The 27,112-nt window shown below is 50.7% G+C and overlaps 1 protein-coding gene across 11 annotated transcripts in view; it reads left to right on the plus strand.

Annotated features, from left to right (window-relative positions):
- The first annotated feature begins 677 nt into the window (after window positions 1-677).
- MSI2 (musashi RNA binding protein 2) overlaps window positions 678-27,112 on the plus strand; it is a 392,818-nt gene continuing 366,383 nt past the window's right edge. For 3 of the 11 annotated variants that reach the window (XM_053893323.1, XM_053893328.1, XM_053893322.1), the window contains exons 1-5: window positions 681-791; window positions 1,086-1,126; window positions 1,458-1,539; window positions 2,253-2,337; window positions 6,167-6,208. In XM_053893323.1, the coding sequence (XP_053749298.1) occupies window positions 730-791; window positions 1,086-1,126; window positions 1,458-1,539; window positions 2,253-2,337; window positions 6,167-6,208 (312 nt within the window). In that variant the 5' untranslated portion in view covers window positions 681-729. Of the gene's footprint in view, window positions 792-1,085; window positions 1,127-1,457; window positions 1,540-2,252; window positions 2,338-6,166; window positions 6,209-27,112 lie in introns of all 11 variants that reach the window. The other 8 variants (XM_053893325.1, XM_053893326.1, XM_053893320.1 and 5 more) reach the window with 5 other exon arrangements.

Genomic DNA, 27,112 nt, shown 5'->3' on the forward strand with positions numbered 1-27,112 from the left:
CGGTGGCTGGAAAAAGGGCGCAGAGCCGGCCGGGCGGCTGGTGCCATCCCCGGATCCCGGTGGCTGGGGCGGCGAACTTGAATGAAGAGGCCGAACTGGAGGGGGTGGGGGGCGTCTCCTCCCATGCCCGAGCGAGGAGTGGCGGCGAGTTCCCCGCGCCTCCCCCTCCCCCGATCCACCCGCCCCCCGCAGCCCATGTGATCCCGGGAAGTCGGGGTGCGCTCCCCCTCGCCCGGCGCCCTGCCCGGCTGGAGGCGGGGCCGCCTCCGGCCGCGGGGTTCGCGCACCGCCCCCGTGGGTCCGGCCGCGGGGGGCCGAGTGTGCGCGCGCGGGCAGGCGGGGGCCGCACCGGGGTGCGTGACGTCACCGGCATTGGTTACACGACGTTCTAGAACTCCGCCCCACGTGCGCCGGGGAGGAGGGGGAGGAGGAGGAGGAGGAGATGGGGGTGGGGAGGAGGAGGGGGAGAGGTGGGGATGGGCCGGGGGGGCGGGGACGGGGGGGGGGTGTGCGAGCAGCGGGGCTGAGCTAAGCCGAGCCCACGTGTGACGGCTCTCGCCGCTGCCCCGGCTCCGCCGCTCGCTGAGAGATTCGGAGGAGCCCGGGCGGGGGGGAGGAGGAGGGGGAGGAGGGAGCGGGAGATCTCGGGGCTCGGAGCCGGCCGCCGCTCCGCTCGGATCGCTGTGGGGCTCGGTTTTTTGGGGGTGGGGGGGGCGGGGGGGCTCAGATATGGAGGCAAATGGGAGCCAAGGCACCTCGGGCAGCGCCAACGACTCCCAGCACGACCCCGGGTAAGTTTCCAGCCGCTGCCCACCGCGCCGCCTCGGGCTCGCTCTCCTTGCAGCGGCGGGGACGGCGGTGCGCGGAGCCGGGCATCTCCCGCGCCCCCCCTCCCCTCCCGCGCGCCCCCCCCCGTGGAAGTTACACACCTTTGGATTGCATTTCGCCGTCACCTTCTCCCCCACCCCACCTCCCGGCTCTCGCTCGCTCGCTCCCCCCCGCTTTCCTTTTAGCTTTTGTAAGTTACACGTCAAAATGGCCGATCTGACATCGGTGCTCACTTCTGTTATGTTTTCTCCCTCTAGTAAAATGTTTATCGGTGGACTGAGCTGGCAGACCTCACCAGGTAAGGGAGGGAGGGGGGGACGTCTGGGTCCCCCCCTTCTTGGCTTCTTTATTGCTCTTTGTTATCCCGGTGTAAGAGCCCCCCCCCCCCCCGCCATTGGCTCCCCACTTCTCCTGTGCAAGGTTATTTTTTTAAATAGCAAATCCTTTCCGAGCCCTCTACGCGACCTCTGTTGCCGAATTTCCCCCGCGTGTGCAAAAAATGCAAAAACAAAACAGAATAACAACAGAAAACTACTTTTGGTTTTTGTCCTTGATCAAAATTTGCATTGCTTTTTTTTTCCACACCTTCTCTCCCCCCCCCCCCCATCTCTCTCTTTCTCTCTCTACAGATAGCCTTAGAGACTATTTTAGCAAATTTGGAGAAATTAGAGAATGTATGGTCATGAGAGATCCCACTACGAAACGCTCCAGGTAAACCATTCCCTTCTGGATTTTGTCTTTATTTTAGAACAAAGTTTAAGTGTTATTTTTGGAGGTGTCTTCGGAAGTAGCTAAGCGGATTTAGAATGGGGCTCAGGCATGTGGCTGGTTTCGAACGTCGCTCTATTCCACCCCCGCCCCCGCCCCCATAACCCCAAAGGTTATTGTTAATTGGGGTTGAACTCTGGATACAGAGATGTCCATCTCTCCGCTTTAAGTCATTTTCCCGTCGCTTCTTTTTTCTCCTGTTTAAGATGACGTTCAGCTTCATTCACTTTCTACATAGTTTTTTTTTTTTTTTTTTTTTTAATGTATGCTTTCCCCACACTCCCAGCTCCCCAAACTCTTAAGCCCCTTTTAGAAAGCTGGATGAATCTCTTCCGAGTGCCGAGTGCCTGGTTTTCTTGGGAATAAAACAAAGCGTTAAGAAGGGAAGGGGAGGAGGAGAGGAAACTGAGGTGGCGAAAGAGTGGAGACACCAGCATTTTCCAAGTTACCTCCACCCGCCCTGCCCCCGTTCCACTTCCCCCATTAACCTTGATGTGTTTTCTTGCGGGGTGGAGGGGAATTGGGGGAGGGCTGTGGGAAGTGGGGGTCCGAGGGGGCAACTTTTGCTCTCCATTCTGCATTAGGGCTCACTCCTTGTTGCTTTCAATGGTGTCACATTTTCTTGTTTGTTTTTCTCCCTCTTTGTCTCATTTCAGAGGCTTCGGTTTCGTCACGTTCGCAGACCCAGCAAGTGTAGATAAAGTATTAGGTCAGCCCCACCATGAGTTAGATTCCAAGACGGTAGGTTGCTTTCTGTCGTCGTTGTTGTTGTTTGCCCCTGCTCAGGACCGATCTGGGCATTGACAGCCCCATTTAAAGGGACAGTGCTTTCTTTTGCTTCTGTGCTGAGAACTGGGTACTTATAAGCAGGGCTTGCGAGTTGGCTCTAAAGTTTGCTGCAATGGCTGGGCTTGGGGTTTTCTTTTTAGAGCCTGTCCCACTGCAGCTCCAGATGCTCCGGAGTGAAGGCTTGGGGGAGGGGTGGGCTTGGGGAGAGGCTATCTATCGGGGCCCAGGGACCCTGCAGAGAAACTACACCACAGAGCAAAGGCAACTTTTCTTTGTCAGCCGAGCATAGCACGCGTTACCAACTGTGGCTGTGGGAACTGGCTTTTAGAAGGCACAGCCCGCTCCGTGGCCAGCCGAGAGGGACCGGGGACGGGAAGACGGCGAGGGGGCGCTAATCACAGATTCAGGCAACAGGTTCCTCTTGGGGCACTTCGGATTTGGAATGTGGTTTGAGGAGGAGAGACCTCACAGAGCCAAGCTGGGCGTCCAGCGGGTGACTCCAGATGGAGTGAAATCTAAGACTGATAAGGCCTGGGGTTTCCAAGTGATTTGTTTTTGCTTCCTCCCCCCCCCCCCCCCCCCCCGATCCTTTATTTTGAACGTGGATACTTTTATAGCATTAGAAGGTTTCAGAGTCCAGTGTTGAGAGGGGAAAAGTCTCTCGGTAGAGATTAGAAGAGGAAGGGAAGAAAGATACTAGTATATAGCAGTAAATATAATGCAGGGGGGAGCTCGTGGTGTTCTATTTAGACCCCTGTGTTGGCTTTGTGGCTCTCCCCTTTCCCTTTACCTCTATTAGAATTTCCCCACAGTTTTTATACATCTGCCAAAGCAGGGTCCCTGAGGTGACACTGGAATGCAGTGCTGGGCCGCTGGGGACCACTCTTCTCTGTAGTGGGTAGTGGGGCAAGGCAAGGGGTCAAGTTCTAGTCCCAGCTGCCCTTTATGAACTTGGGCAAGTTTTTCCCTGCCCCAGGGCCTCAGTTTCCTTTTCTGTTAAATACAGGAGTGGAACAGGGTGATCTTTGAAGTCCCTTTTGGCTTTTACATTGAGGGGAAATGGAAAAAAAAAAAGAAAAAGAAAAAGAAAAGAAACGTGGCCACCTTTGGTGCAAGTGAATTTATTTGCAAATTTACCCTCTTTCTCTGATCAGAGGTCCCTACCCCCAAAGACAGGACCCCCACACATTTTAAGTTGCTTTATTAATTGTGCTGGACTTGTCATAACTTGCAGCCCAGCCTTTTTGTGCTTTTAGATAATTTAATTTTAGGGACAGTCATTTGTAGGGTGATAATGAGTGTCTGAAGAAATTTTTTTTTTTCCTCCTTAACTTCTTGGCTAGACGTTTCAAAAAGCTAGCAGAATTAAAGAGGAAAATATTTGAAGGCAAATTCAGGAATTTATTATTCACTCCCTCTCCCTACCCCGGGTAAGAGAAATAGTATTTGGTTTCTATGGTGGTTGGTGGGTCATAGCCCTCAGTATCAGGTGCAAAGCCTGTGGTTTTCCCTCCCTAATTGTTTGTGGATATGTTTTGGTCACTATTCTTTAGTATAACCTAGATTTTGACTTTGTTTCAACGTTCAGTGCAGGAGGCAGAAGCGGTTGGTTTATTGACATGGAAACGAGGATCTTGTTTACGTTACCTTAAAAGCTTTGTTTAGGTAACGGCCATTCACATCCAAAATAGTACCCTAGTCTTTTCCTAGAGGATTTGTAGCTACAGTAAGTAGAGCTGTACCTAACTAACTAATGTTTTAATTTTTGGTAGTTTTTTTGTTTTTGTTTTTGTTGTTCGTTAAAAAAAAAAAAAGAAAATAGTTGACAGGGATGTGCAAAAGGTTGGGATTCGCCATACCTGTCTTGACCTGTGCCCTCCTTGAGAGATTTCAGAGTGCCTACTTTGCACACTGAAGACCTCGAACTTGCCCGGTGGTATAGCATGCTGTTTTCACAACACACGATATGGGCATTCTGAATTGGCTTTGGTTTTTGTAATTCTAGATATTTCTTGAGTGTTTCACTTTCTTCGCTGTTCCCTATTCCCCCAGCTTCGGGTCTCTCTCCCAACACGTCCCTCACCTTTTTCTGCGCAAACAAGGTGACTTCTTACTGCAATTTTGTGCTGGTCGGCCAAAAAAAAAAACCCAAAAACCCAGTAGTTTGGGGGAGTGTTTATAAAAAGACGGATCTGTCTTAATGTTTGGTCAACAGAATGGAAAATCCACACCTGTTGTATTTCTCTTGTAGACAGCTCTAGTCAGTGCTGAATACACCTGTAGATGCGGTAATGTTAATCTTGATGAAAGGGTAGTTTCCTAGATCAGAGACTTTTGTCTGTTTTAGTTTTTGAAAAGTAATCTCTCATTTCTCAGGTGATGTTTAAAGGTAAAAAAACATGCTGTGGATTTTTGTTAGGTCTGTAAACTACCTTCATAAAAGTAGTAAATCTTTGTATGTCTTAACTGCTGGGATGTCCTAAGGGATATAAGTCTGGGAGCAAGAACTATCTGGTGTGCCTTCCCCCTTCTCTGTGCTTTTCCCCAAAGCATTATTCCAACCCCCTCAATGACAGAACTGAAAACAAGGTTCAGGTTTACATTTTAAAAGGGGCAAATTGTACTATGAAAGCCAGAGCCTCTAAATAAACTTGTAGCAATATTCTGTGTTGAGTTTTACCCAAAGATTTGTGATATTTAGAAATCTAATGAAAACCAGTAATGGGGAATTTTTTTATTCTTTCCCTCCCCATAGTTTCTATCCAACAACTCCCCCCACCTGGAATCAGCCTATTAGATTTCAAGTGTTTCCGTGGGAATTGTTTTGAGTTTTAAAGCCATTCCTTGATTGAGAATCATGGGTTCTGCATTTGATCTGGGGTAGAGAATGTTTTTCCATTTCGATTGGGGTTGGGGTAAGAGGAATATCCTGATCGATACACTAGATTCTAACTTCTTTTTTTCAGTCATTTTTTTTTACCCTCTCCCCATGATGGCCTTCCTTACTTTTGTAATTTGAGGTTGGTTGCTCATAGAGTCTTACCCTGTGTGGTTTTTAAAATCCAGGTGGTTTTAGCTCATGTATTTTTTTTTATCTTATTATTATTATTTCTTAAGAACGAATAGTTTTTGACACCTGCTTTCCCTCGAGGTCTAATACAGAATGAGCTATCTTTTTGGTCAATTCAGGTAACCATGCTTTTGCCAACACGAATGAATGGACTCAAGTCGAGCATCGTGTTGGATCTCTTTGGAGAGTTTTTGGATGTTGATGATTTAAAAGAATTTTGGGAATCTCCTTTCCCACCTGCCTTGTTTAGTTATCACCCGGGAGAAGATGTACTATCCAGTTACCTACTGCTGAAACTTACGTTTAATTTTTCAGGTTATAATTTTTTTTTCAACGATGATGTTCCCATCTCTTCTCCCGTGGCTGGGAGATGCAAATTAGATGAAAGTAACCATTCAATGTCCAGTGCCTGCGGAAGACCAGCGTTTGCTTAAATAAGAACATGTGGGATCTAATTTATTAGGAGCATCACACATTGAAATACGTGGTAGGGCATTTAGAAAGGCTAGCTTTGTTTGTTACATTGTGGGAGGGATGAGTAAAGTTTGGATCAAAGCTTAAGGAACTTTTGAGTGGCCTGAGACGGTTACTAAAAGCTGGGTTATAAGCCTGAGAAATGAGTGATTAATAATTAGGTGATTAATCATAATTTTTTTTCCCTGTCTCCCAATACTGGAACTGACTCTCACTTTTCCCTTTTTATTCCCCCAGATCGACCCCAAAGTTGCATTTCCTCGTCGGGCGCAACCCAAGGTAAGTGGGAGAATCAGTAGTAGGATTTTAGCGCTCAGAGATGGTCGCCAAGGATTTCAGATTTCAGAGTACTGGCAATGAAGCATTGAAACCTGGTGCCCTCAGTTCCTTCAGGGTACCAGCCTGTGGCTGTGAGAGTCCAGGCCCGGGCAAGGAGCTCTCCGCCAGATAACCGTGTGCGTCTGCAATCTAGCCGTCCCGAGGTGGGTTCTGAGCATCCAACAGGGGGCAGGGCCAACCCTGATCCTTCGTGGGAGGACAGAGCTCCATCTGTTGCAATATTTATGCGAACCCTCTATTTATTTTTTGAGCATTGCCAAGATCATATCAGGAAAACTTGGACATTTGCTTGTGAGTCTTTTTTGGAGGGTTCTTCTTTTGAGGACTTGCAACGTGGAGTTTATGGAGAGGAGTAGAATTTGAGTAAACAGCTTGTCTTTTCTTGGAAACAACTTCGTAGACCCACGAAGCCCTAAATCTGACAGAGGAGGCAGTGGATGTTCTGGTTTCAGGTGGGAGGGATCACTCAGGGCCCACTGGAAACCAACAGTGCTACTCTTTCTGCGAGTGCCAGGGCCTGGGGGACAAGTCCTGAGGACGGAACCTTGGAGAAGTGGTACTACAGGATTTGCTTCAGGGATCGAGATAGGCCTTCACTTTTTCACAAGTGTGTGGTTTCCACGGGGCTCGCCAGCTCTGGCTTTGAGAACAGAGCTGAGCTGCATGGAACCCGAGGTGAAATGTACAGGCTTATGTGTTACAATTGCACGTTTTAATTATACTTTTTTCTTCCCTGTATAATTTCAGGAGAGACTTTTTCTGTATCTTGTGGCCTTGGCATTCTTCTAGGGAGAGGGTAACTGGCAAAACTTCTTGATTCTAGGTCACAAAGGGAAAGGGCTGTGGCTTTTGAAAATTCAGTTTATTTCTTCAAGCATAGTCTCCCAGAAGTGCAAGCTTTTCATTGTGTCAAGGGAGGGATGAAGAACTTTAATGAAGAAAAAGTTAGCATTTGTGGATGAGATTTTGAGAATTTCAGGTTTAGACCTTGCCATGTGATCCTTCCTTCCTTTTTCTTCCTTCCTTTTTTTTTCCATATAATTTTTCTTTTCCTTTCTTGTCTTTCGAAGGAAACGCAAATCTCTTAAGTAAATATGGCAAAATACTTTCTTAAGACGTTTTTTTCCTAATAAGTAAGCAAAGAATAGCAATTACTGAACCAAAGAGGTTAGATTTTTTTTCCGTACAGAGCACAAACTTTGGAACTGTTACCTGTTTAAAGGTTGCTTTTCAAACTGTATGCAATCCTTGACATTTCAGAGGCTTCCAGAACTAGCAGGATTTCTTGGGTTTGGAAGAATTACTGTTTCTTCCATAAGTGTGAATCTTCAAATTTCCAGGTTAGTCATTTGATCAGCCAGAACTAGGATCAGATTACCCTAGAGGGAAACTGGAAAAATCCCTGACTTGGTCAAACCGTGGGTTTGACCTGTTTTCTCTTCCCTGTTGTTTCCCCGCCCCTCACCCCCTGCCACTTTTTTTTTTTTTTTTTTTTTTTTTAACCAAGAAGGCTATATTTCAATTTAACATACTCTGGCATTTGGCTTTTCAGCGAGGCATTCAACTTGAAAACGAGACAGACTATTTCTCGAACTTGTCAAGGTGTGCACCTTTCCCCGCCCCCAACCTGGAGTCTGGGATGTTTTAGGCGGATTGTCAGACTTTTGGATGTGAGCAAACATTATACCAGGTGGGGGAAGACATCTTTCCATGGCGTTCTAGGGATTGCATAACAATACCTTGCTTTTTATGACACAGTTTACAAAGGACTTTCCTGTCCGTCATCTCCATCTGAATCCCCAGGTCCCGAGACACGGAGCAAACCACCTTCCCCAGTCTGTTTGCTCCTCTGTATAATAGCAGTGATGGGAGTAGCTCCCTTAGCAGGTTTTGTGAGGAATAAAAGAGGACACACACAGGGTGTGTGGCACAGGGTGAGGACCTCCTAACTCCTCATCTCCACCACTCCTGTTGTTTTTGTCGGTTTAATCGTCATTCTTACTGTTTTCAGACTCAACAGCTGGGGTTCGGATCCTGGCCATGCCGCTCATTAGCTGTGTGAATCTGGGCAAATCATTTGGTTTCTTGGAACCTCATGTACCCCGTCTCATCAAGTTTTTGCGTGGATTAAATAAGTTAATAAAGGTCAGGTGCTTCCAGAAAGGAAGACCTGGAATGTGGTGGTAATACTGTATGTGTTACCTGCTGTTTTGACTCTTAGCTCTGTTAGGCTGTCACCCCAGTCCCCACGAGAGGCCTCGTAATAATGCTGGTGTCATCTGAATTTATGTGCCAGGTACTGTTGTAGGGACAGTGTGTATGCGAACTCACTTCGTCTTCACCCATGTCCTGTGAGGGTGGGTATTAGTGTTATGTCCAATTTGTAGATGAGGAAACTGAGGCACACGTGGGTTGAGAAGCGGTGTATAGGCAACCTAGCCCCTCGCCCAGTGTGCGATCCTGTGTGCTGCGGGGCGTGGAGGGCATCTAGGAGTATCACCTGTCCCTTACGGCAGAGGAGGCAGCTCAGAGAGGTCATTGGGCTTCGAGGGGCACGACAGCCAGCGCGCCCTTTGAAGTTCCCTGGTTGGGTGATTCACCCAGCCCTTGTGATGTCATCCCATTGTGTGACTCTGTCTGGCAGTGTGTCTCCATCCGACCCCCGAGGGCATCCTTTCACACGGTTCTGGGGTTGCTCAACTCCAGGGGAGCGGCTGGGGATTTGGCAAAAGAGGCCTGCGCTGGTTGGGAGTTGGGGCAGGGTGGGGAGAAAGTGCCTTCCTTGTCAACGGTTATTTTCCGATAGAATTTGAGCCCAACCATGGGGATTTCAGACCGAAGTTAGTGTTGGAGAAGCCAAAACCCGGCTGGCAGGAGTATAGAACTTTAAGTCAAGCCTTATTTAGTTTTTGTTTATCCCCCTTCAATAAAACTTCTGTGTGTATGTGTTAGGGTCCCAGTGTGAGGTGAACTGTGCCCCCCACCCCCCCCCCCCCCGCCATCCCCCGTCGAGGGCTGGGCGAGGAGCTTGTAAATGATACGTCAGCCAGCGTTTCAGTTAACATGCATTTCTCTGCTTTCTGGCTGTCCCTTTTTGCTAGCACCCGCCAGAGAAATAGTCGTGGAGGTGTTAAAACAAGACTAGTGGAAAGAAACTGTAACTTAATACGAAAGAAAATCCGTGGCAGTGAAGAACAGATTTCACATTAGTACTGTCATAATATTCTTTAATGTATCATATAAATAAAAATCCGTTTTGACCAGAATTTTAATGAGCGACCCGAAGGAAGGGTTTTGAATCCTGCAGTTCATTATCCCCCCTTTGCGACGTAAATGCTCACATCTCAAGTGAAGTATAATGGGGCTTTATTAACTAGTCGAGGGGCGACTCTTTGGAGACCAGTGGCCGTTAATTAGTGAAGTACATTTTGATCAGAAGACGATAGGTCCGTTCTGTATCTTCCTATTTCTCTGGATGATTATTTCATTTTGTAAAAAATGGAAGAGGTTCCTCCTCTCTGTCTTTTAAAAAATTAAAATGGTCGTGCTGTTCTAAAAAGATGACTTAATTTAAAGCCGTTGGAGAAACGGGGCTGATTGGGATCAATCATGTCATATCATTTTGTCAGTCCCTTTGGGCAGAAGCGTTGGCTGCCTAGAAGACTTTTGCTCAAGCCTGTGGGTTCTTTTTCTCGTGCGGAAAAACCAGGAGGCTGCCGAACATCTTCTGGCCTGAGTGAGTCTGGGCGTAACTCCCCGTCTGCCCTGATTCTCCTTGTGTGGAATAAAGCATTCTCCACTCCCCCCCGAGTTGCCGTTTACCGTCTTAGGTTTTAGAGGCCAGAACCTTATCTGTTGATCAACGGAGATCTCATTTCTTCATCCTCTTTCCAGTTGCCTTCAGTCGCAGCTGGGTGACCGGTGGGCACATCACATGAGCCCCTCCAGGCCTCGGTTTCCTCCTCTTTAAAACGGGTGTAGTGCCCAGCGTGGAGTGATTTTCAGCGTGTATGCAGAGTTCTTTGCTGGGAGCCTGATGCAAAGTAGTGCCTACAATCGTCTGCTGGTATCAGTGTTATAGAATTATTTACTATTGTTTTTAAGTAATCTCTACGCCCAACGTGGGCCTGGAATTCACGACCCCGAGATCAAGACCGAGCCAGCCAGGCGCCCCGTTATAGAATTATTTGTGCAGAAGAAGGAAAGTTAGAATAATGGAAAATGACCTAAGAAAAATCCTGATTGGAATGTAAGCCCCCTGCCGGCAGGGAGCTGTTGATGGTTGACATGGCATAACTTAAATGCTCGAGATGAATCCAGCCTGCCTTTTTCACAGCGGAGGCAGCTGACGTCCAGGGAAGTCAGGTCGGCTGCTCCAGGTCACACAGCTAAGTTGTGGCAAGGTTGAGCCAAGGCCGGGCTTTCCTGCTCCCGTCTCATCCGCTGATGAGGCTCCAGGGCCTGGAAGGTTCTCTGTTAAGCATCCGTCCGTCCAGATGGGTGCAGCACAGCGCGAACGTCTTAGCCACGCACCTCCTGTTCTGGGGCAGTGGTTTCTTGGCAGCTTCTCAAGGGCGGGCGAGGGGCGAGTTTTCGGCAGCTGGCCTTCCCCTGCTGCTGTGGGTCGGGTCGTTCTAGCGTTCTGCCATCTTGGACGATCTGCAGCTGTCACCTCGCTGGCCACCGTTAACCGGCCTGCCGGTGGGTTTCTGGCTCCCGGCGGGGACGTGGTGGTGCGTCTGCAGCCTTGTCCACGGCCGCAAGGACCCTGGGGGATTAGTGGCTTAGCTGCTTTCTCGTCGGGGAGCGTGGCTCCTTCCTGTGTTCAGTCAGCAGCAGGTGTCAGCTCAAGAGGAGGGGCACTTCGTCCTCCAAATGTCCTTTCCCGAGAATTTTGCCTTTCGTTTGCATGCTTTCGTTTCAGTGTTAAGGTCAGTCTGCCGGGAAGCTGGAGCTCATGTGTTCTGTGTCACGTTTTTGGCAGGCAGGTGAGAACCCTCTGCCCCCCAAGAACAGAAGAAGAGGGGGGCACTGTCTGAGGAACCAGCTGACCCTCGTGGGTGCCCCTTGAGATGACATATCCATCTTCTTGTCCTTTTGTGTTTTTAAACCTGAATGTTCTCTGGCCGAAAGTCCCAAGAACGCAAAAGGGAGATGCAGTTCACCTCCTCTGATCTCATGTTCGATCTGATGTGTTCATCGAACAAGGGCTTGCTTAAGTGTGTTTAATTGCTGACTCTGTGCACCCACTTTGGGGGGATTCAGGAAACCCTCAATGCCCACCGAACAAAGTCTGAACTTCTTAGCCTGGTGGTACATGCCCTTCAAGATCTGTACGGCGGGGGGATGGGGGGCGGTCTTCTTCCAGGTTCCTTCTCTTCTACCGGTCCCCCTTCTCTGAATAGCTACCCTTTGGCGTATCCCCACCCGAACCGCCCTTTCTTCTCCCTCCTGTGCGAAACAGACCTCTCTTTCAAAGCCCGATTTGGGTTACCTTTTCCACGGAGCTGTTTCTGCTCTCTCTTCCATGTGATATTTCTTTCTCTGGATTTCCATAGCGCCTTATCTTCTCTTTTGGTTAGGGCAAGCTACGGTAATAATCACAGTAAAATAAGTGAGCAAAAAATAGGCAATAATAAGTTAGCAGAGACTCACGGATGCGTTCATTAGGCACTGTGCTGGGCACGTGTTCGTTTATTTATTCACCAGACGTTACCAAGCACCTGTTATGTGCCAGAGAATGTGTGCGTTTCAGGGGATAGTGTGGAGAACAAGACCAAAAAGTCCCTGCCCTCATGGGGCTTTCACTCTAGTGGGGCAGATTAGTAGAGAGCAGGTGGACAGAAACGTAACACGCAGGAGTGGGGGGTGGGGTGGGGACAGACTGTATCTTCAGTGCATTTAGCGGCCACTCTCAGTCTTCGGCAGTTACCAAGTTTTCTGCTCGGCACTGGGGACTACATTAGGCGCTTTGTTCTGAGTTTCACGGTTATTTAAGTGTGTGCCTTATTGCTTCCACTATTGGACAGTGAACTCAAAGGGCACAAGTAGCTTTTAGTAATTGCAAAAAAACAAACCTCAGCGTTGATTGTTGCTCCTTGGCATAGTGTCCGTCTCTGTCCAGGTGGAATGAATGCAGAACGCAAAGGTGACACGGCTCTCGTCTTCAAGGGCCTTAGGTCCCGGGTGGGAGGAGGGTGCTACCCCGTGGTACAGGACAGGGTGTGGGAAGCACAGCAGAGAGGCGGGCATGGTCTCCAGAGGAAGGAAGAGCTAAGATCGCTTCTCGGAGGAGGTGGTCTTTGCCCTAGATCCTGAGGAGCAGGAAGGAGGGAAGAATGGCAGGCATGCAGTTCTTGGTACGGGGGGGCTCGGAGAGGTCGGTGTGCCTCCAAGGGTGTGTGGTGCACACGCCCGGCACTGGGGATTCAGGCCTGGAGACGAGCCGGGGCCGGGCTGGGTTGCCTCGCATGCCAGGCAGGGCAGACAAGAGTGCTTCCTTTGGCATGCGCTGGGGAGCCTGTTTTGCGCGTGCAGGATCCCGGGGATGCTCTGTACGACGTTCTGAGCTTTTGGGGGTCAGTATAGAAGCCGGGGTCGCTAGTGGGACGGTGGCTGATGCGGTTTCATGGGGATCTTCCCACCCCGGACTTGTGCCTTCAGCGTCATTCGTACTGCGTTCTCTCTGGCTGCAGGCCCTTCTTCAGGAGCGATGTTCTTGGCAGTTGCCACGCCCACTCTTTGGGGTGTGTGGCAACTGGAAGGAGCGCCGTCATTCTCCTGTTTCCATCGTCTCCCTTCCTCTCCCCTTTATGTGCTGAACAGGGGGCCATGATCTAGACAAAATCCCCGGGGTTTTCTACTCTGGCCTCGTCCGAGCCGTGATCTTGACCTTACTGTGCATAGACAATGAGATGGCATCTCTCGGGATGGAAGTCGCAGATTGTCTGTATGTCACTGGGGTGTGGGCCCTGTGGCTCTGAGCAGCCTCACCTGTGACTTCCTAGGTCTGCTCGGGGTCACCTTTCACTCAGAGTGGCTGCCTGGTGTGAAGAACGTGAGATTTTGGAGTCGTGTGACCTGTGCCTCTTGTGATGTGAGAGCTGTGAGCAAGGGTGGTCTTGGGACCGAGCACCCCGTGGTACATTGTAGAAGCAGCCTTGGGGCAGGACTCCCACTGGGCCCCACATACATGACCGCGTTATCTCTATTCTCTCTCTCTTTCAAGGGTAGATAGCATCAAGCTCCCAACGATCTGGAAAGTTTCTCAAGGGTGTGTGTCTGCCTGCTGTACTTTTTTATTTTATCTGAGACCTTGAATAATAATAATAATAAAAAAAAATCCCAACTCAAAATAAGGGCTGTTACTTACATTGTGAGTCAGTATGTTCAAGGCATTATATTAAGCCTCTGTGTAATTAATTTCCTTTAATTTAATCCTGACGACAGTCCTTTGCAGTAGTGGGTATTCTCTCCACTTGACAGACTGGTAAACTGAGACCCAGGCAGGGCGAGTGGCTTTCCTAGTGCCACAATACTAGTAAGGGTCGATCACTGTTGGCCTTTGGACCACCGTCTGTCCGGGTTCCAAGTCCTTGCTCTCTCTCTCTTTTTTTAATTAAAAAAAAAATGTTTTTAATGTTTATTTTTGAGAGAGAAAGAGAGACAGAGCACGAGCAGGGAAAGGGCAGCGAGAGAGGGAGACACGGAATCCAAATCAGGCTCCAGGCTCTGAGCTGTCAGCACAGAGCTCGACGTGGGGCTTGAACTCGCAAACCACGAGATCATGACGTGAGCCGAAGTCAGACGCTTAACCGACTGAGCCCCCCAGGCGCCCCCAGGTCCTTGATCTCTTAACCGCTAAGCCCTGCCGCATCCAGCACGAGCGGGTAGATTTTAGGTTCTCGTGCTTTGCCTGACTGCTTGTAAAGTGCTCAGGCTGAGGAACAGATTTCGTGGCAGTCTGGCCAATGAAGTCAGGTTCATCGATGGCAGTCAGGTTCGTGTCTACTGCTTGTTTTCTACACACCTCGTCAGCACAGCTGAATGCCACTCACGAGCTAAGGAGTGTGGTGTGTGCTTCCATTTCTTCATCCGTAAAACGGCGGGGGGGGGCGGGGTCGACAGTACCTACATCCTAGGTTCGTTTAGGAGATTAAATGGGTTCATGCATACGAAGGGCCTAGGATGGTATCTGTACATGGGGCACCCAGTGTGAGCATCGGTCATCTGTTCCTGTTTCCCAAGATGGCCCTGGCTGGATCATAGGAGGACCTTATGCAGCAGCTTGTGGGTACCGTCGTCGTGTCTGGGGGTGACAGATAGCACAGCACGTTGAGAGTCAGGGAACTGCGTGTCCAGTGGCTTGGTCTGCTCCTGGGGGTGCTCGCTCTCGGAGGGGAGATAGCAACCATCCTTCCTCTTGGGGTTGCCCGGTGGGCATTGGGAATGCGTTTCCTTTTCTGTGTCTGATGCCTGTGTTTTTGCTGCCTTTGAGAGCGAAGTCCTGGGGAGCAGCTGGGGGACAGCTCAGACACCGCTGTGTGAGAGGTCTCTCCGTGAGCCTTCTCTCTCCCAGGCCTGGTCTTTATCTGCCTGGGGGTAGTTCCACCAATGACTGATCTGAAAGCATCACATTCATTTATTTGTCACTGACTGTGACAGGCAAGTTAATGCTAATGGATTCTTTTTTTAGCCTGTTGTCTGGGATGAGTTTCTCCCAAATGTCCTGAAATCTAAGGCATTAGGGGAATGTATAACTTTTATGGCAAGGGAGGATTTAAAAGATAAATAGGGTTTTGTGTGCAAGGGTCTTAAATTTAGGTTAGGGGCGAGAGCAGCCAAGGAGGGGATGTTGGGCCAGCCCAGACTCTTCTTTTTAAGAAATCCATTCGGAGCTCTAAATTGCTGTTTCTGTTTCAATTATGTGACAATTTCAAGGGTTTAGAAAAATCTAATAAAATGGTCTTGATGATGCATTCTGGGGAGAGAGTGCTTTAGAAGATCCAAGAGAATAAATTCCTTGGGGTCAAGAGATTCTCTCAGGCCTTCTTTCGTCTGGGTTTTTACATTTTTATTGTTTTGAAGGGCAGAAAACGGTGTTAGAATGTATTCAGGGCTTCATCCATATCCTCCACCGAAATGAATTATTCTCTTTGGGCAATTGCAGGTAGACGGGCCACAGCAATCACTAGCTCTTTTTTTCTTTTCTTTTTTCCCTCTTCTTCTTCTTCTTTTTTTTTTTTTTTAAAGCTGGCATGTTGTAAATGACTTTCAGAGCGTGGTTTGTGTGTGTAGTGAGTTTGAATAAAGCACCACAGAGAAAAACTTGGAGGAGTGGGACGAGTGAGCAGAGAGGCCTTCTGGAAGTTTTTCTTTTTCTCCTCTCCAGTCAAAGCTTTTGATAGTTTCCCGAGGAACAGAAGTTTACAATGGAAGCCGGCTTTGGGCTGCCTGCGGGAACGGAGTGTAGCAAAATGTGATGCTGAGTGACATTAATGAGGTGACCGCTCTGGTGGGAGGGAGGCAAGGAACCAGCAAAGCTGCAGTTCCCATGACTTGCTCTCGGCTGAGTGTGTCCCCTTCTGCATGCCTGCGTGGGCGCCTGTGTGTGTGTGTGTGTGTGTGTGTGTGTGTGTGCACGCACGCACCGTGTTTCCCAGGGCCTTCCGATGGAAGTTGTAACACCAGACCCCGCTCGGCCTGCTGCAGTATTCTCCCTCCTAGAGAGGCCACGTGTGGCGGCTTCTCCATTTCCACCCACTGCAAAGTAAAGTTTGAAACCTGGAAGCATTTTGTTTTATCTTCCGGGTCCCTGCGGGAGCCTGGGCGGGTGGCGCTGGAGGTGGTCGCCACAGCCCTGGGCGCTGCTGGAACACTGAAGCCAAGAGTGTGAAAGGTCAACATTCTCATCCCCGAAATGGGTCCTAGGGAACCAGGAGGAGAAAACCTGTTCGCTTGTATTTTTTTTCCTCTCCCCCCCCTTTTTTTTATGTTTATATATATTTGAGAGAGAGAGAAAGAGAGGGAGAGAGACAGAGACAGAGCATGAGTGGGGGAGGGGCAGAGAGAGGGAGACACAGAATCCGAAGCAGGCTCCGGGCTCGGAGATGTCAGCACAGATCCCAGCGCGGGGCTTGAACCCACAAACAGTGAGATCATGACCTGAGCCAAAGTTGGACGCTCAACCGACTGAGCCACCCAGGCGCCCCGTCTCCCTCCTTTTTTTTCAAGCCCTGGCCATCGTGATAACATTTCATATTGATGGTATAAATGGAACGTCACAACTGCTGCTTTTAAATATTTTAGTGCCTTGGAGTGTATTCTGTATTTCCACGTTGTTCTTGTGCAAGAATTTCCAGTTGCCCAGGAAGAGCAGGAACATCTCAGGTAGATTACCTGGCGAGGAGGTGAGATCCCAGGGTGTCGCAGCCTCATCCAGTGGGGCCTTGGGGTTCTTGGTGCCTTGTCTGCCCTTTCCAAGAGTGAAGCTGGCATCTTCCGTCTCGTGCCTCAGCCCGGCAGCGGAGGGAGCATTCGGAGTATCCTGCACAGTACTGGGCAGGTGTTTGAAAACTGCTGGGAGATCCTAAGCCAAAAAACCCGATGGGGCCCGGAGTGGGGAGGGGTGGGGGGAAACTGTGTATTTATTGATGCTCGCCTGGTTTCTTTCTTTTATCCCTTCAACTCCATTCCCTCTGGGATGTCTCTCAGGTGGGTCGCTTTTGTAGCTGAGGGCAAACAAACAAACAGAAAATGTTTAAACCCAGGCACATAACCCTTCATCAAAACCAGTGAGCTAGGTTCACTTTCCCTTGCACCCGGGGAGAGAGGATCGAATCAGGGGCGCTTGAGCCCAGGAAAAAAATTGGGCTGTGAATCTCCACAAGACTGCTCCGTGCGTATGTTTCCTCTTCTGTTTTCAAAACGGATAATTGGTTTTAGTAAGAACTTCTGACTTGATTAGGGGACCCTTAGGAAATTAAAGTGTGTTTGAATTTCACAAGTATAATTTTAATTATACAAATTTTGCGTTTTCCACGAGGGAGCTAGGTTCAGAACTTGTTTTCCTATACTAACAGGGGTAGTAAAGCTGATTATGGCAGAATGCCTCACTTAAATCGCTTTGAAAATAAAAATCCACGGGTCGGATCGTTGTTTTTCCCTGCAGTACACGACGTTCGGGTTAACGTCCACACATGTTCCTGTATCCTTGTTAAAAGTGATTTTTCACTGGATCCACGCAAGTGTAGAAGTGAGTGACATAGTGTGTGTGTGGGGGGGGTACCTCATTATGAATTTTTCTGCTGCACTTGCTGAAAGAATTCAATTAAAGTTCTTTCGAGCTCAAGTCCTGCCTGGGCAGCTTGTGTTTGGCACACTGCCACGTTAGCATGTCGTGATTGCCTTTATCACCCATCGCCCTGTTTGCTCAGAGCCTGTGCGTTTGCAGTGTTAGCTCTTCTCGCTGCCCCTCTTCAGCAGGACCCCAGTGGATGAGAGCAGAAGCCACCGCGGGAGTGGCCCCTGAGCTCCTCCCTGAGCCGCCCAGAGATGATGCAGAGAGGGTGAGCAGACCCCCTGGGCATCCAGGAGAAGGGCTGATTGTGTTAATGGGCAATGACCGTTTCTTGGGGCTATCCAGACAACGCCCCCAGGCAGCAGAGAAGTGCTTTGTAGGCTAGAACTCAAGCATCCTCAGACGTCTCCCCCGCCTGTGCAGGGGCTTTAAAAGGTGCCTGGAGACCGGCTCCTCGGGCTTTCTGGGCCCTTGTCTCAGATGTCAGCAGGAGAGCTTGAGTAGAACAGTTGTTCACGGAAGAGAAATCGTGGCAGCAGCTTGTGAATGAGGTGGTGCCATCCAGGTCTCCAGATGCAGACCTGGTCCCACCCCGTGCCCCACCCCACATTTACTCATCGACATTTTTATTCTTAACTGCTTTCTGTTGAAGTGCTGTAGCTTAGGGTGTAAGAGCCTGGACTCTGGGAGCAGGCTGAGTTTGAGTCCGTGCTCTGCCACTAACCAGCTGTGTGAGCTTGAGCAAGGTGTCTAAATGCTCCATGCCTTAGTTTTGTTGTCTGTGAAATGGACCCAATAATAGTCTCTCCTTCGTGGAATGCTCTAAGGATTCCATGAGTTGACGTATAAAGTGCCGGTGTCTGGCACATAGTAGGCGCTTTGGGTGTGTGAGTTACGGTATCGTGAGGAAGAACCTGGCAAAATGCGGACTGTGCTTGCTTGATAGTTGGGGAATTGTTGTTCAGCACTACAGTGCTCCTGCCTGACGTATTTGTTCCCTAAGCAGTTGAGAAATACAAAAGAGCGCGTATATACATGTGTGGACATGTGTGTGTGAATAGATATGATTGGGTGGGATCGCGGTGTAATTCGGATTCAAACACGGTCTTTGCTGTAACAAATGAGGCATGTAGGTTGGTAGGCACGTGGCCCTGGCGCTCAGGCCTCTGGTTGGAATTTGGTGCTGCCACTCACCCTGTGACCTTGGGAAGGTGTCTAAACTTTCCTGAGCTTCCATTCTGTACCTAAAAAATGGGGATAATAGAGTCATGGGATGAAATGAGACACTGTAAATCGGGCACCTCGTGTATGGTTGATGCTTAGAATGTGTCAGTTCCTTCCTCTGTAAGGGCAGGGGCTTTTTTCTTTTTCTTTTCTTTTTCTCTTTCTTTTTCTCTTTCTTCTTTTTCCTTTTCCTTTTCCTTTTCTTTTTCTTCTTTTTCTCTTTCTTTTCCTTTCTTTTCCTTTCCTTTCCTTTCCTTTCCTTTCCTTTCCTTTCCTTTCCTTTCCTTTCCTTTCCTTTCCTGTGTGTGTGTGCGTGCGCATGTGTGTTTTGGGGGTATCTTGAAAAATGGGAAAGATATAAAGTATACTGCTCTTCCTGGAGACTGTGGAGTTACAGGATGAGTCCTTAGAAGGCTGAGTAGAGAAAAGCTAGCCAGGAGAGGGGGTGCTCTTATCTTCAGTCTACAGGCAAACGGGCTGTTTTAGGGGCTTCATTTCACAAAAGCCAAATTTCCAATGATTTTATTTGGTCAGCAACCTTAGATGGTTTCCGCAAGCCTCTGAAGGTAAGTTTGTTTGTTCCTTTGACACTTGGTAACCAGAAGCACAGGGCTGGATGGTTGAAGAGGTTTGGGGGATGCTCAGATTTCCGGCTGTGACTGAGGACAGTGGGAGGGAGGGAGAACCTCGGGCTGGAGGAAGGTGTCTTTTCACAGAACCTTTTACTTGGGGACACAGCCCAGTAGGTTTTGCTCTACAAACATGTGGGTACCAGAGCCCCAGGAAATTCGTCCAGTGCCCAGCCATCGGCCTGGAGAAGCCTGACCCTCCGGTTGTGCCATCAGGGCTCAAGTCATCAGGGAAAGCCCCCAGATGACTTAGGAGCATCTATGTGTCCAGATCTCTGGGCCCATTTCCAGATTAGCTCCCTTCACCTCACGCCCATCAGGTGGAATTTTCCAGATGTTGTCAGGAACGAGGAGCAAGATGATGATTATGAGTTGATGCTGGGCAGGGGCTGGGGTGTGTGCGAGAGGATGGAAGGGGGTGGGTGGCCGGGAGGAGGGGAAGAGTGGTAGATTACATTGACTAATTATAGGGAAAAAGCCATATTTGCTGCTCCATTAAGTGATCGCTAGGCTATGAAGCAGTTTATTGTAATTAATGCAGAAACAGCAAATAAGTGTTAAGTTTGGAGCAGAGGGTCTCCAGGCGCCCCTGCCCCCTTCGCTCCTTTGCGCCCACTGCCCCCCTTCATTATCCTTGGAGGGGAATAGTCTCGGGGACACCCTCATCCGAAGGACTGAGATGGCGACTTTGACCAGTTTTCTGCTGCCTTGTTTTGTGAAACAAGGAGGATGTCTTGCCTGACTCCTTTGGAATCGTCTGTAGGGGTTTTTGTGTTTTCTGAGGATGGAGAAGGAGGGACAGACCCATGCCGTCATTGCTATTCTTGCCACTCTCGTTTTAATTTCAGCTCACGAAAGTGGCGGGTTACACATCCAAGTCCGTCGAGTTACGGGCCGTGTGGAGTTGTGATTGCTTTCCTTGATGATTTCTTGTTCAAATCAGCGGTGCTCTTAATTTTCCAGATGAAGTAAAAAGAAAATTGGAGACTCCCCTCCCGCCCCGTGTCTCTTCATCCAGGGTTTTCTGAGCACGACTCTGATTTGGAGGGTTAATATTAATTAGGAGCCAGTTTAGACCTCGCTTGCTTGATGAGCGGGCCGCGACCGTTGTGCCGGTGGTAGTTTTTTCTCGCTCTTTCTCGCAGGCGCGTGCCTGCTGCCTGTGGAAGTTCCTGGGTGTCAGAGCCAAAGGGGTCAACACAGAGGAAGTGGAGATGAGGGGCTGCTCCCAGGGAAATGTGGCAGACCCTCCCTGGTCTTCGGAGAGGAGCATGACGGGCCTGTGGGGGAGTCCGGGGCCCGGGGAGGTTCTGCCTCTGGGCCTTGCCCTGCTGGCCGCCGCTGCGCTCTGCCTCAGTTTCCTTCCCTGCGGGTGCGTTTCTTTGGCTTCCAGAAAGAGACAGGACTCATTTCCTGAGTTCCTAAATCGGATGATGCTTGGATTTCTCTGAGGCAGTCCCCCTTCCGTGCCGGGTCTCGGGGAGGCGCTTCGGTTTGTGCTGAGGCTCCAGGTCTTTGTGTCGAAGCTTCTCCGGTGCTGACTGGGTCTTTGCAGGGCGGGTGGTGGTGCAGAGGACAAGGACGCAGAGAGCCAGTGAGCTCCGCTGTACGGTTAGGGGACAAGAGACCTAGAGAGGAAGGGACCTGCTCTCTTTAGGTTGGATCACGTTAGGGATCTGTCTTCTCTGGACTGTGGGTTTGGGTTTGTTCTCTTTTTTGACGGGGTGGTCGGGTCAGGAGGATGGCTGACTGTTGGGTGTGAATGTTCCAGGTGTAGTGGGAGAGACCCGGCTTCTGGTTCTTCCCTCGGTGCCAGATAGCTGAATGTGACCTCGGCCCCGTTGCCTTGCAGCTCTGTGCCTCAGTTTCCCCATCTGCGGACTGAGGGAGAATGAGGGGATGGGTGGTGGGAATCAGCGGCGCTTAGGGTTTAAGAGAATGAGCTCAAGATCAGGCAGCGTTAGGGATTTGTTTCTAGCCTAATCGTTTCTTAGGTGTATGACCTCGGGAAGTTCACTTCATTTGGCTAGCCCTCAATTTCCTGACCTGTAAAGTGGGGTAGTAGGATGTGAGTATCCACCGGCCAGGGTCGTCGTAAGGACCGCACGCCACAGTGTTCACGCAGTGCTTATCACAGCGCCCGAAGGGTGCTTAGTTGGCACTTTGTATGTGGGGGCTGCTTTTACTGTTAACAGCTACGTGGTGGTCTGGCCGAAGATTCCGAGATGTGAAGGTGTGGGGCAGACGGGGCCACACCAAGAGCACGGTTGAGCTGCGAAGACGGACTTTCTGATCTGGATGGAGGTTCCCACACACAGGGAGGTTTGCGGTCAAGGAGGCAAAGCCTCCCTGAAATGCCTGGTCCGGAGCTGTAGGTGACGGGGCGCCTATGGCGGGGACCCAGCACTGCACATGGAGAGGGTCTCAGCGATGCATCAGGTGTGCTCCCTGACTGCCCCGTGAGCCCAGCGGAGCGGAGGGAAGTGTGGGGGAGGCCTGGCTGCAGTCCCCAGCTAGAGTCCCCTGGCACCAGACAGCGCCGTGGGCTCGGGCATCGGGGCCGCCCTCGCTCGACATCTTAGCCACCCCGCTGCAGGGGAAGGGGAGGGGGGAGAAGCGGAGGGGAACCGATCACCAGGTGACGTGGAGACCCACATTTGTTTCTGGAAACCCACGTCTGTTACTGTCTGAAATATGGAAGCCTTGCGTGACTGAGGCAGGACTGATCAAAGGCCATTTGCGATTTCAGAATGTTCTCAAGTGTGTTTGGCAGACAGAGTCCTGTGTTTTGATCGCTTCCTCTCCCACTGTACTCCCCCACTTTGGTGAGGTGGCTCTGAGTCGGCACTGGCACCTGCTTCTCACGCCTGTGTGTGCATCAGGAATGCTGAAGCGGGGGCAGGTCTGTGCCCTTTGCGGCCGCTGCCGATGTGGAGCTGCGGACACCAGCTCGGGGTGGACAGCCGGGTCCCCTCAGCTGCTTGTCAGTCTCCTTTTCGGGGGCGGGCCTGGGTAGGGGCTATAGATGGGAAAATCCCAGGAGGTGTTGTTAGACTGTTATTGTTACTCCCTTGAAGGGAGGGTGGAAAGAGGGACTGTGGCAGAGAGCGTTTTGCGTGACAGGAGAAAAGATATAGTTGCAAATGAGCGCAAAGCAGGCCGTGTACTGGACAGATAGAGTTGCTTGGGGTGCCCCCAGGCCCTGATGAACCCGAGCCTCAGACGCTGACCCTGCCCTCCAGCCGCTCCCAGGGAGGCGGTATATCAATAGGACGATGTACTAGTGTGGGGACGGCGGCCGTGTGTCTGAACGGCACACGGTGGGGACACAGAGGAGGGAACAGGCAGGGCAGGCCTCACGGAGCCGCTCCCCTGTGCGTTGAATCTTGACGGTGGGAAGAGCCTCCAGTCAAGGGACCTGTAGGAGCGTTAGGAAGCTTGGCTTTTGGGGGGGCGGGGGTTGCTGCCACAGACTGTTCCGTATAGGCCAGAGCGTACTGTGCGGGGGAGGGCAGGCTGAGAGATCGGTTTACTCACCACGCAGCAAATGTCTGGAGCCCTATCCTGAGCCAGGCCCAGAGCTGGGGAGTGGGGTCCAGCTGTGAGGACGATGGCCCCGTCCCTACATTTGTATCTGGCAGGGACATGTTTGTTAACCTATGGCAGGGTCCGTTATTGGAGTATAATTACAACGAATGCTACAGAAACGCGTAGGCCGTTTCAGGGGGCGTACCGGAGAAACCGGATCTCCTGTAGGGTTTCGGGAAGGCTTCCTGGAAAAGTACATAGAAGCCTAGCTAGAAGGGTGAATGTAAGCATGACCTCAGGAGGGAGGATCAGGGTGCATTTTGTGTGCTGGAGGGCAGAGGGCAGGGAGGAGAGAGCCGAGCAGTTAGGCTGGGCCGTGTGTGTGGGGTTGGGTCTTACCCCAAGGGGGCCGGAGGGGAGGCCTACTTAGGGTTTAGGAGGGGTGGGAAATGATCACTTTTGATCTGGGGAAGGATCTCTCTGGAAGTCTGTGTGGAGAAGGGCTTGTGAGAGCCCCAGGTTGATGTGGGGGGACCCGTGTCTGACTTGCGTGAGGGAGGATGGTGAATTACGAGGGAAGATGGTGGTCTGGCTGAGTTCTGGGAGTGGAGGTGGAGGCCCATGGACCGATCGACCGATCGAGGTGTGTTTGTGAATTAGGGCAGGAGCTGGGAGGTTTGGTAGCTGAGTGGGAGGTGCCGGTCTCTGTGGACAGAGACACCCCCCCCCCCATCCCTCCCCCTTTGCTGGGATTGGGAACGTTGGTGTCCATGGCAGACGGGCAGGGCACATGTGCCTGGCTCGGGGTGAATATAACCCCTTGGTGGGAATTCTGCACGCTCTTGGTGATGTACATGTATCGGTAGACCTTTTGAGTGTATGCTTGTGTGTTTGCTCATTTATAAGTGACATACTTGTGCCAGTGTGTTAAAATCGTATGCTCCTCGTAAGTTATAAACTAATAATTAAAAATAAAAAAAGGATGAGAAGAAAAGCTAAAGGCAAATGAAAGTTCTAGTCTTTTTCCCCCAAATTTTACTTTGGGGACTGTAGCCTTAGGCCATGGGGGAACCATTGGACGAGTTACGGTGGGGGTGGCCTGGGTAGGTGGGTGTTGGGGAAAGAGTATTCTGCAATTCAGGGGCTCTTGGATGAGTTCTGTGCACGCTGGAGGTCCACGGGGAGGTCCCCGCACCGTCCCATCACCGCATGTGGCCCGCTGAATCGGGCACGAGATTGCACAGTAATAGCCCCCAGAGGTGGCCTTGGCAATGTCACGGGAGGTGAGCGCCTGGGGCTTGTGTTTGCTAGTCTGGGTGTGCTCAACCCGTGGAATACCCAGGGAGGCACATTCCCTTCCGGTCCCGGTGTTGGTTCAGTCCAGAGGGCCAAGGCCGCACTTGGCCACGAAGAGCAGATCTTATACAGAGAGCTTGGCATAAGTGAGGAATATAGATTCTGGCCCCGGCACTTTTTCTGCCTACAGTGCGACCGCAGCCAATTCTGAGTCCTTCTGGGCCTCTCTCTTCCTTTCGTCTGCTGGGTCGATTATGATACTTCCTATCGAACTCCGAAGGCTGAAAATGATTTAAGGTGAATTGTTTCTATCTTTGCAATTCAAACGTACCTCTGAGTCTCCTCTCCCAGTCGCTTCCAGCAAATTGGTATTGCTCCTCCGAGGGTATGGCTGGGTTCTCGGAGGCTAATTCCGTTCCAGCCCGCTCCATTCCTTCGAGCAGAACCCAAGCGAGGATCTCACTTTCCAGAGAGTGCTTTAAAAAAACCCTTGTTTCTCCACCGACTGAATTTCAGTCTTTCCCTGAGTGCAGCCGTGCTCAGCAGAGGCCTGCGAGCTGTTTCTACATGTGAGAGGTGAGCAAATCAAAGGTGAGCCCGTTCTGCCTCAGTGAGGCCTTTTGTGTAAAAAGGACCTTCCGGAGTAAAGCAGTCAGGATGACTGACAACCGCCAGAGCTCCCCAGCAACAGACCTGCTCCGTGGGAGAACTCAGAGAGAAGCCCGGGCCAAGGGCAGACAAAAGGATGCCCAGAACCCGAGGTGGAAAAGCCTGATGGAGATAAAACAACCCGAAAGTCTGCCTTTCAGTTCGCAGGTTTCATGGAGCCAGGTTGAAGCTGCCGACCGAGGGCGTCAACATTTACTATTTGTCCCCGCTTTGACTTCTCTGGCTTTATTTCCTTTGAGATCAAAGCACGGAGACTGGAGTTGCCAGTCCTGGGCCGCGTTTCAGTCGACGTTGGTGTCCCTTGCTTTGTGACCTTGGGGTTGGGTGTCTTTGCTTGGGGTGACTTTGTTGCAAACCCAGAGTAGGAGGTATGTTGCAGTCTGGTAGTCAGAGGGAGCTCTGAGGAACACCCAGAAAGGCCTTGGAGAGGACGGGGAAGCACCCTGGAGGGCCAGTCCTGAGTTTCCCAAGGATTCCCGGATATCAGGAGTCTGGAAGGTTCTGTGTGGTAGCCATGTTGCTCCTCTGAGGGGCCGTCCTGAAGGCAGTTCAGTTCTGCACAGAGGCAAGGGACGGGCCTAAAGAATTCCTGCCCCCTGCTGCATAATAAATCTGATACTAAGATTAGTGCCTGCCTCCTGAGCCGTAATTCTTGCTGAGGTGATAAAGAAGCGTGTGTGTGTGGCCAGCTTGTCTTTCAGGATTGGGGGCTGTTGCTTTATGTCGGATGAGCGTCCAGGCCTCGCAATCGATTTATTACGGCCGCGTCTCCCCTATTTCCCTGCCTCTGCCTCCTCTCGTGCTTCGCAGGGGTGGGAGGAGGTCGGGGGTGGATGGAGGGAAATATTTTAGCTCCGCTTTTGGTCTTGTGTCAGTTGCTGTCGCAGTGGGTAGATGTTCCTTGAGAATCCCTCTGAAGGTTTTGTAATTGAGTCTTTTACCTCCGCTGCAAGGTATTACTCACTTTCTCTAAAGTGTTTACTTTATGCTCTGTGGAGGGAGGGAGAGAGCAGGACTCCCCCTCACACCCGGGAAAAAAATCTGTCTTTGGGAGAGGCTTGCCATCCAGGGCAGTTGGGTGGCCAGCTATTAAAGTTTGAATAATGGAGGAGGCATCTGGGTCCCTCGGTGGAAGGCAGCCCTTCTGGCACAGATGATTTTGCTTTTAAAGTAACGCATTCACCTTTAACTGCTAACGGCTGTGACAGAGTGGTATTTAATTTTAAATTGCCCATGTCCAGAAACCCTCTGCTACTCTTTAAACAATAAAGTGTTTTTCATCTTCCTGCAGCTGTGTTCTCTGTGTGGGGGCTTGGCCGTGTTTTGGGGGCGGGGGGGGGGGGGTGGAGAGGGAGCTCATGTGTCCCTCTCCGCTCCCCGTCTTTTCCCTTTCAAAGTCACCAGGATTTCTAGAAAGCACTATTCCACTAGGTGTGGAGTCCCCACCCATACGCTGTCCAAAGTGAGCGGCTGGGAAGTTCATAAGCAGAGGCTGCTGGAATGGAATCAGTCGGTAACGTCAGCCCCCGGGGCCGAAGTGCTTCTTCCTCTGCGGGCAGAACCCAGAAGTCGCTTCTGGGTCCCCGGCCCTCTCAGATGCCCATATCTGGTTCTCCCTGCTGCTGCCGCCCCCCCCCCCCCCTCCTCCCACCCAGCTTCAGGGATCCTTGATTTGTTTGTGATAATCAGAAACAGATTTTGGCTCCTGGTCCATTATAGATGTGTTGGAGATGGATGCCAAACCTTAAGCCACGTAAAGGACATGTGAAAACATATTTAGATACAAAAGGAAAAAAAGAAGAAGGGAAAGGAAGAGCCTCTTCCAAATTCCCCCAAACCGAACCAAACCGACAAACAAAAAATCCCAAAATGACAACATATAACAACAGAGAGGCCTCCATCCAGGCCCCAGTAAAGCATAGGAAGAGAAAGTTTGGCTTCAGGGCCCGCAGAGTTGGTGCACGATGTTAGCAGGGTGGAGAACACTCGTGGCCGCCCGGGAAGCGTGGTCTTGGGGGGGGGGTGCTTTCCCGGAGTCTGGGGGCCACCCGCGCCCCAGGCTCCCAGCACAGGTGGCAAGTTGGTGGGGACACAGTGCGAGCATTCATGTGGTGCCCAGCAGGAGCTCTGTTTCTGTTCAGGATACCCTTGAGTTAGGAAATATCGATCGCTCTGTATTTGTAAACAATCTTTAAAGGG

Source organism: Panthera pardus, unplaced genomic scaffold (assembly GCF_024362965.1).
Source record: "Panthera pardus isolate Hobbes unplaced genomic scaffold, ASM2436296v1 HiC_scaffold_3, whole genome shotgun sequence".
NCBI lineage: Eukaryota > Metazoa > Chordata > Mammalia > Carnivora > Felidae > Panthera > Panthera pardus.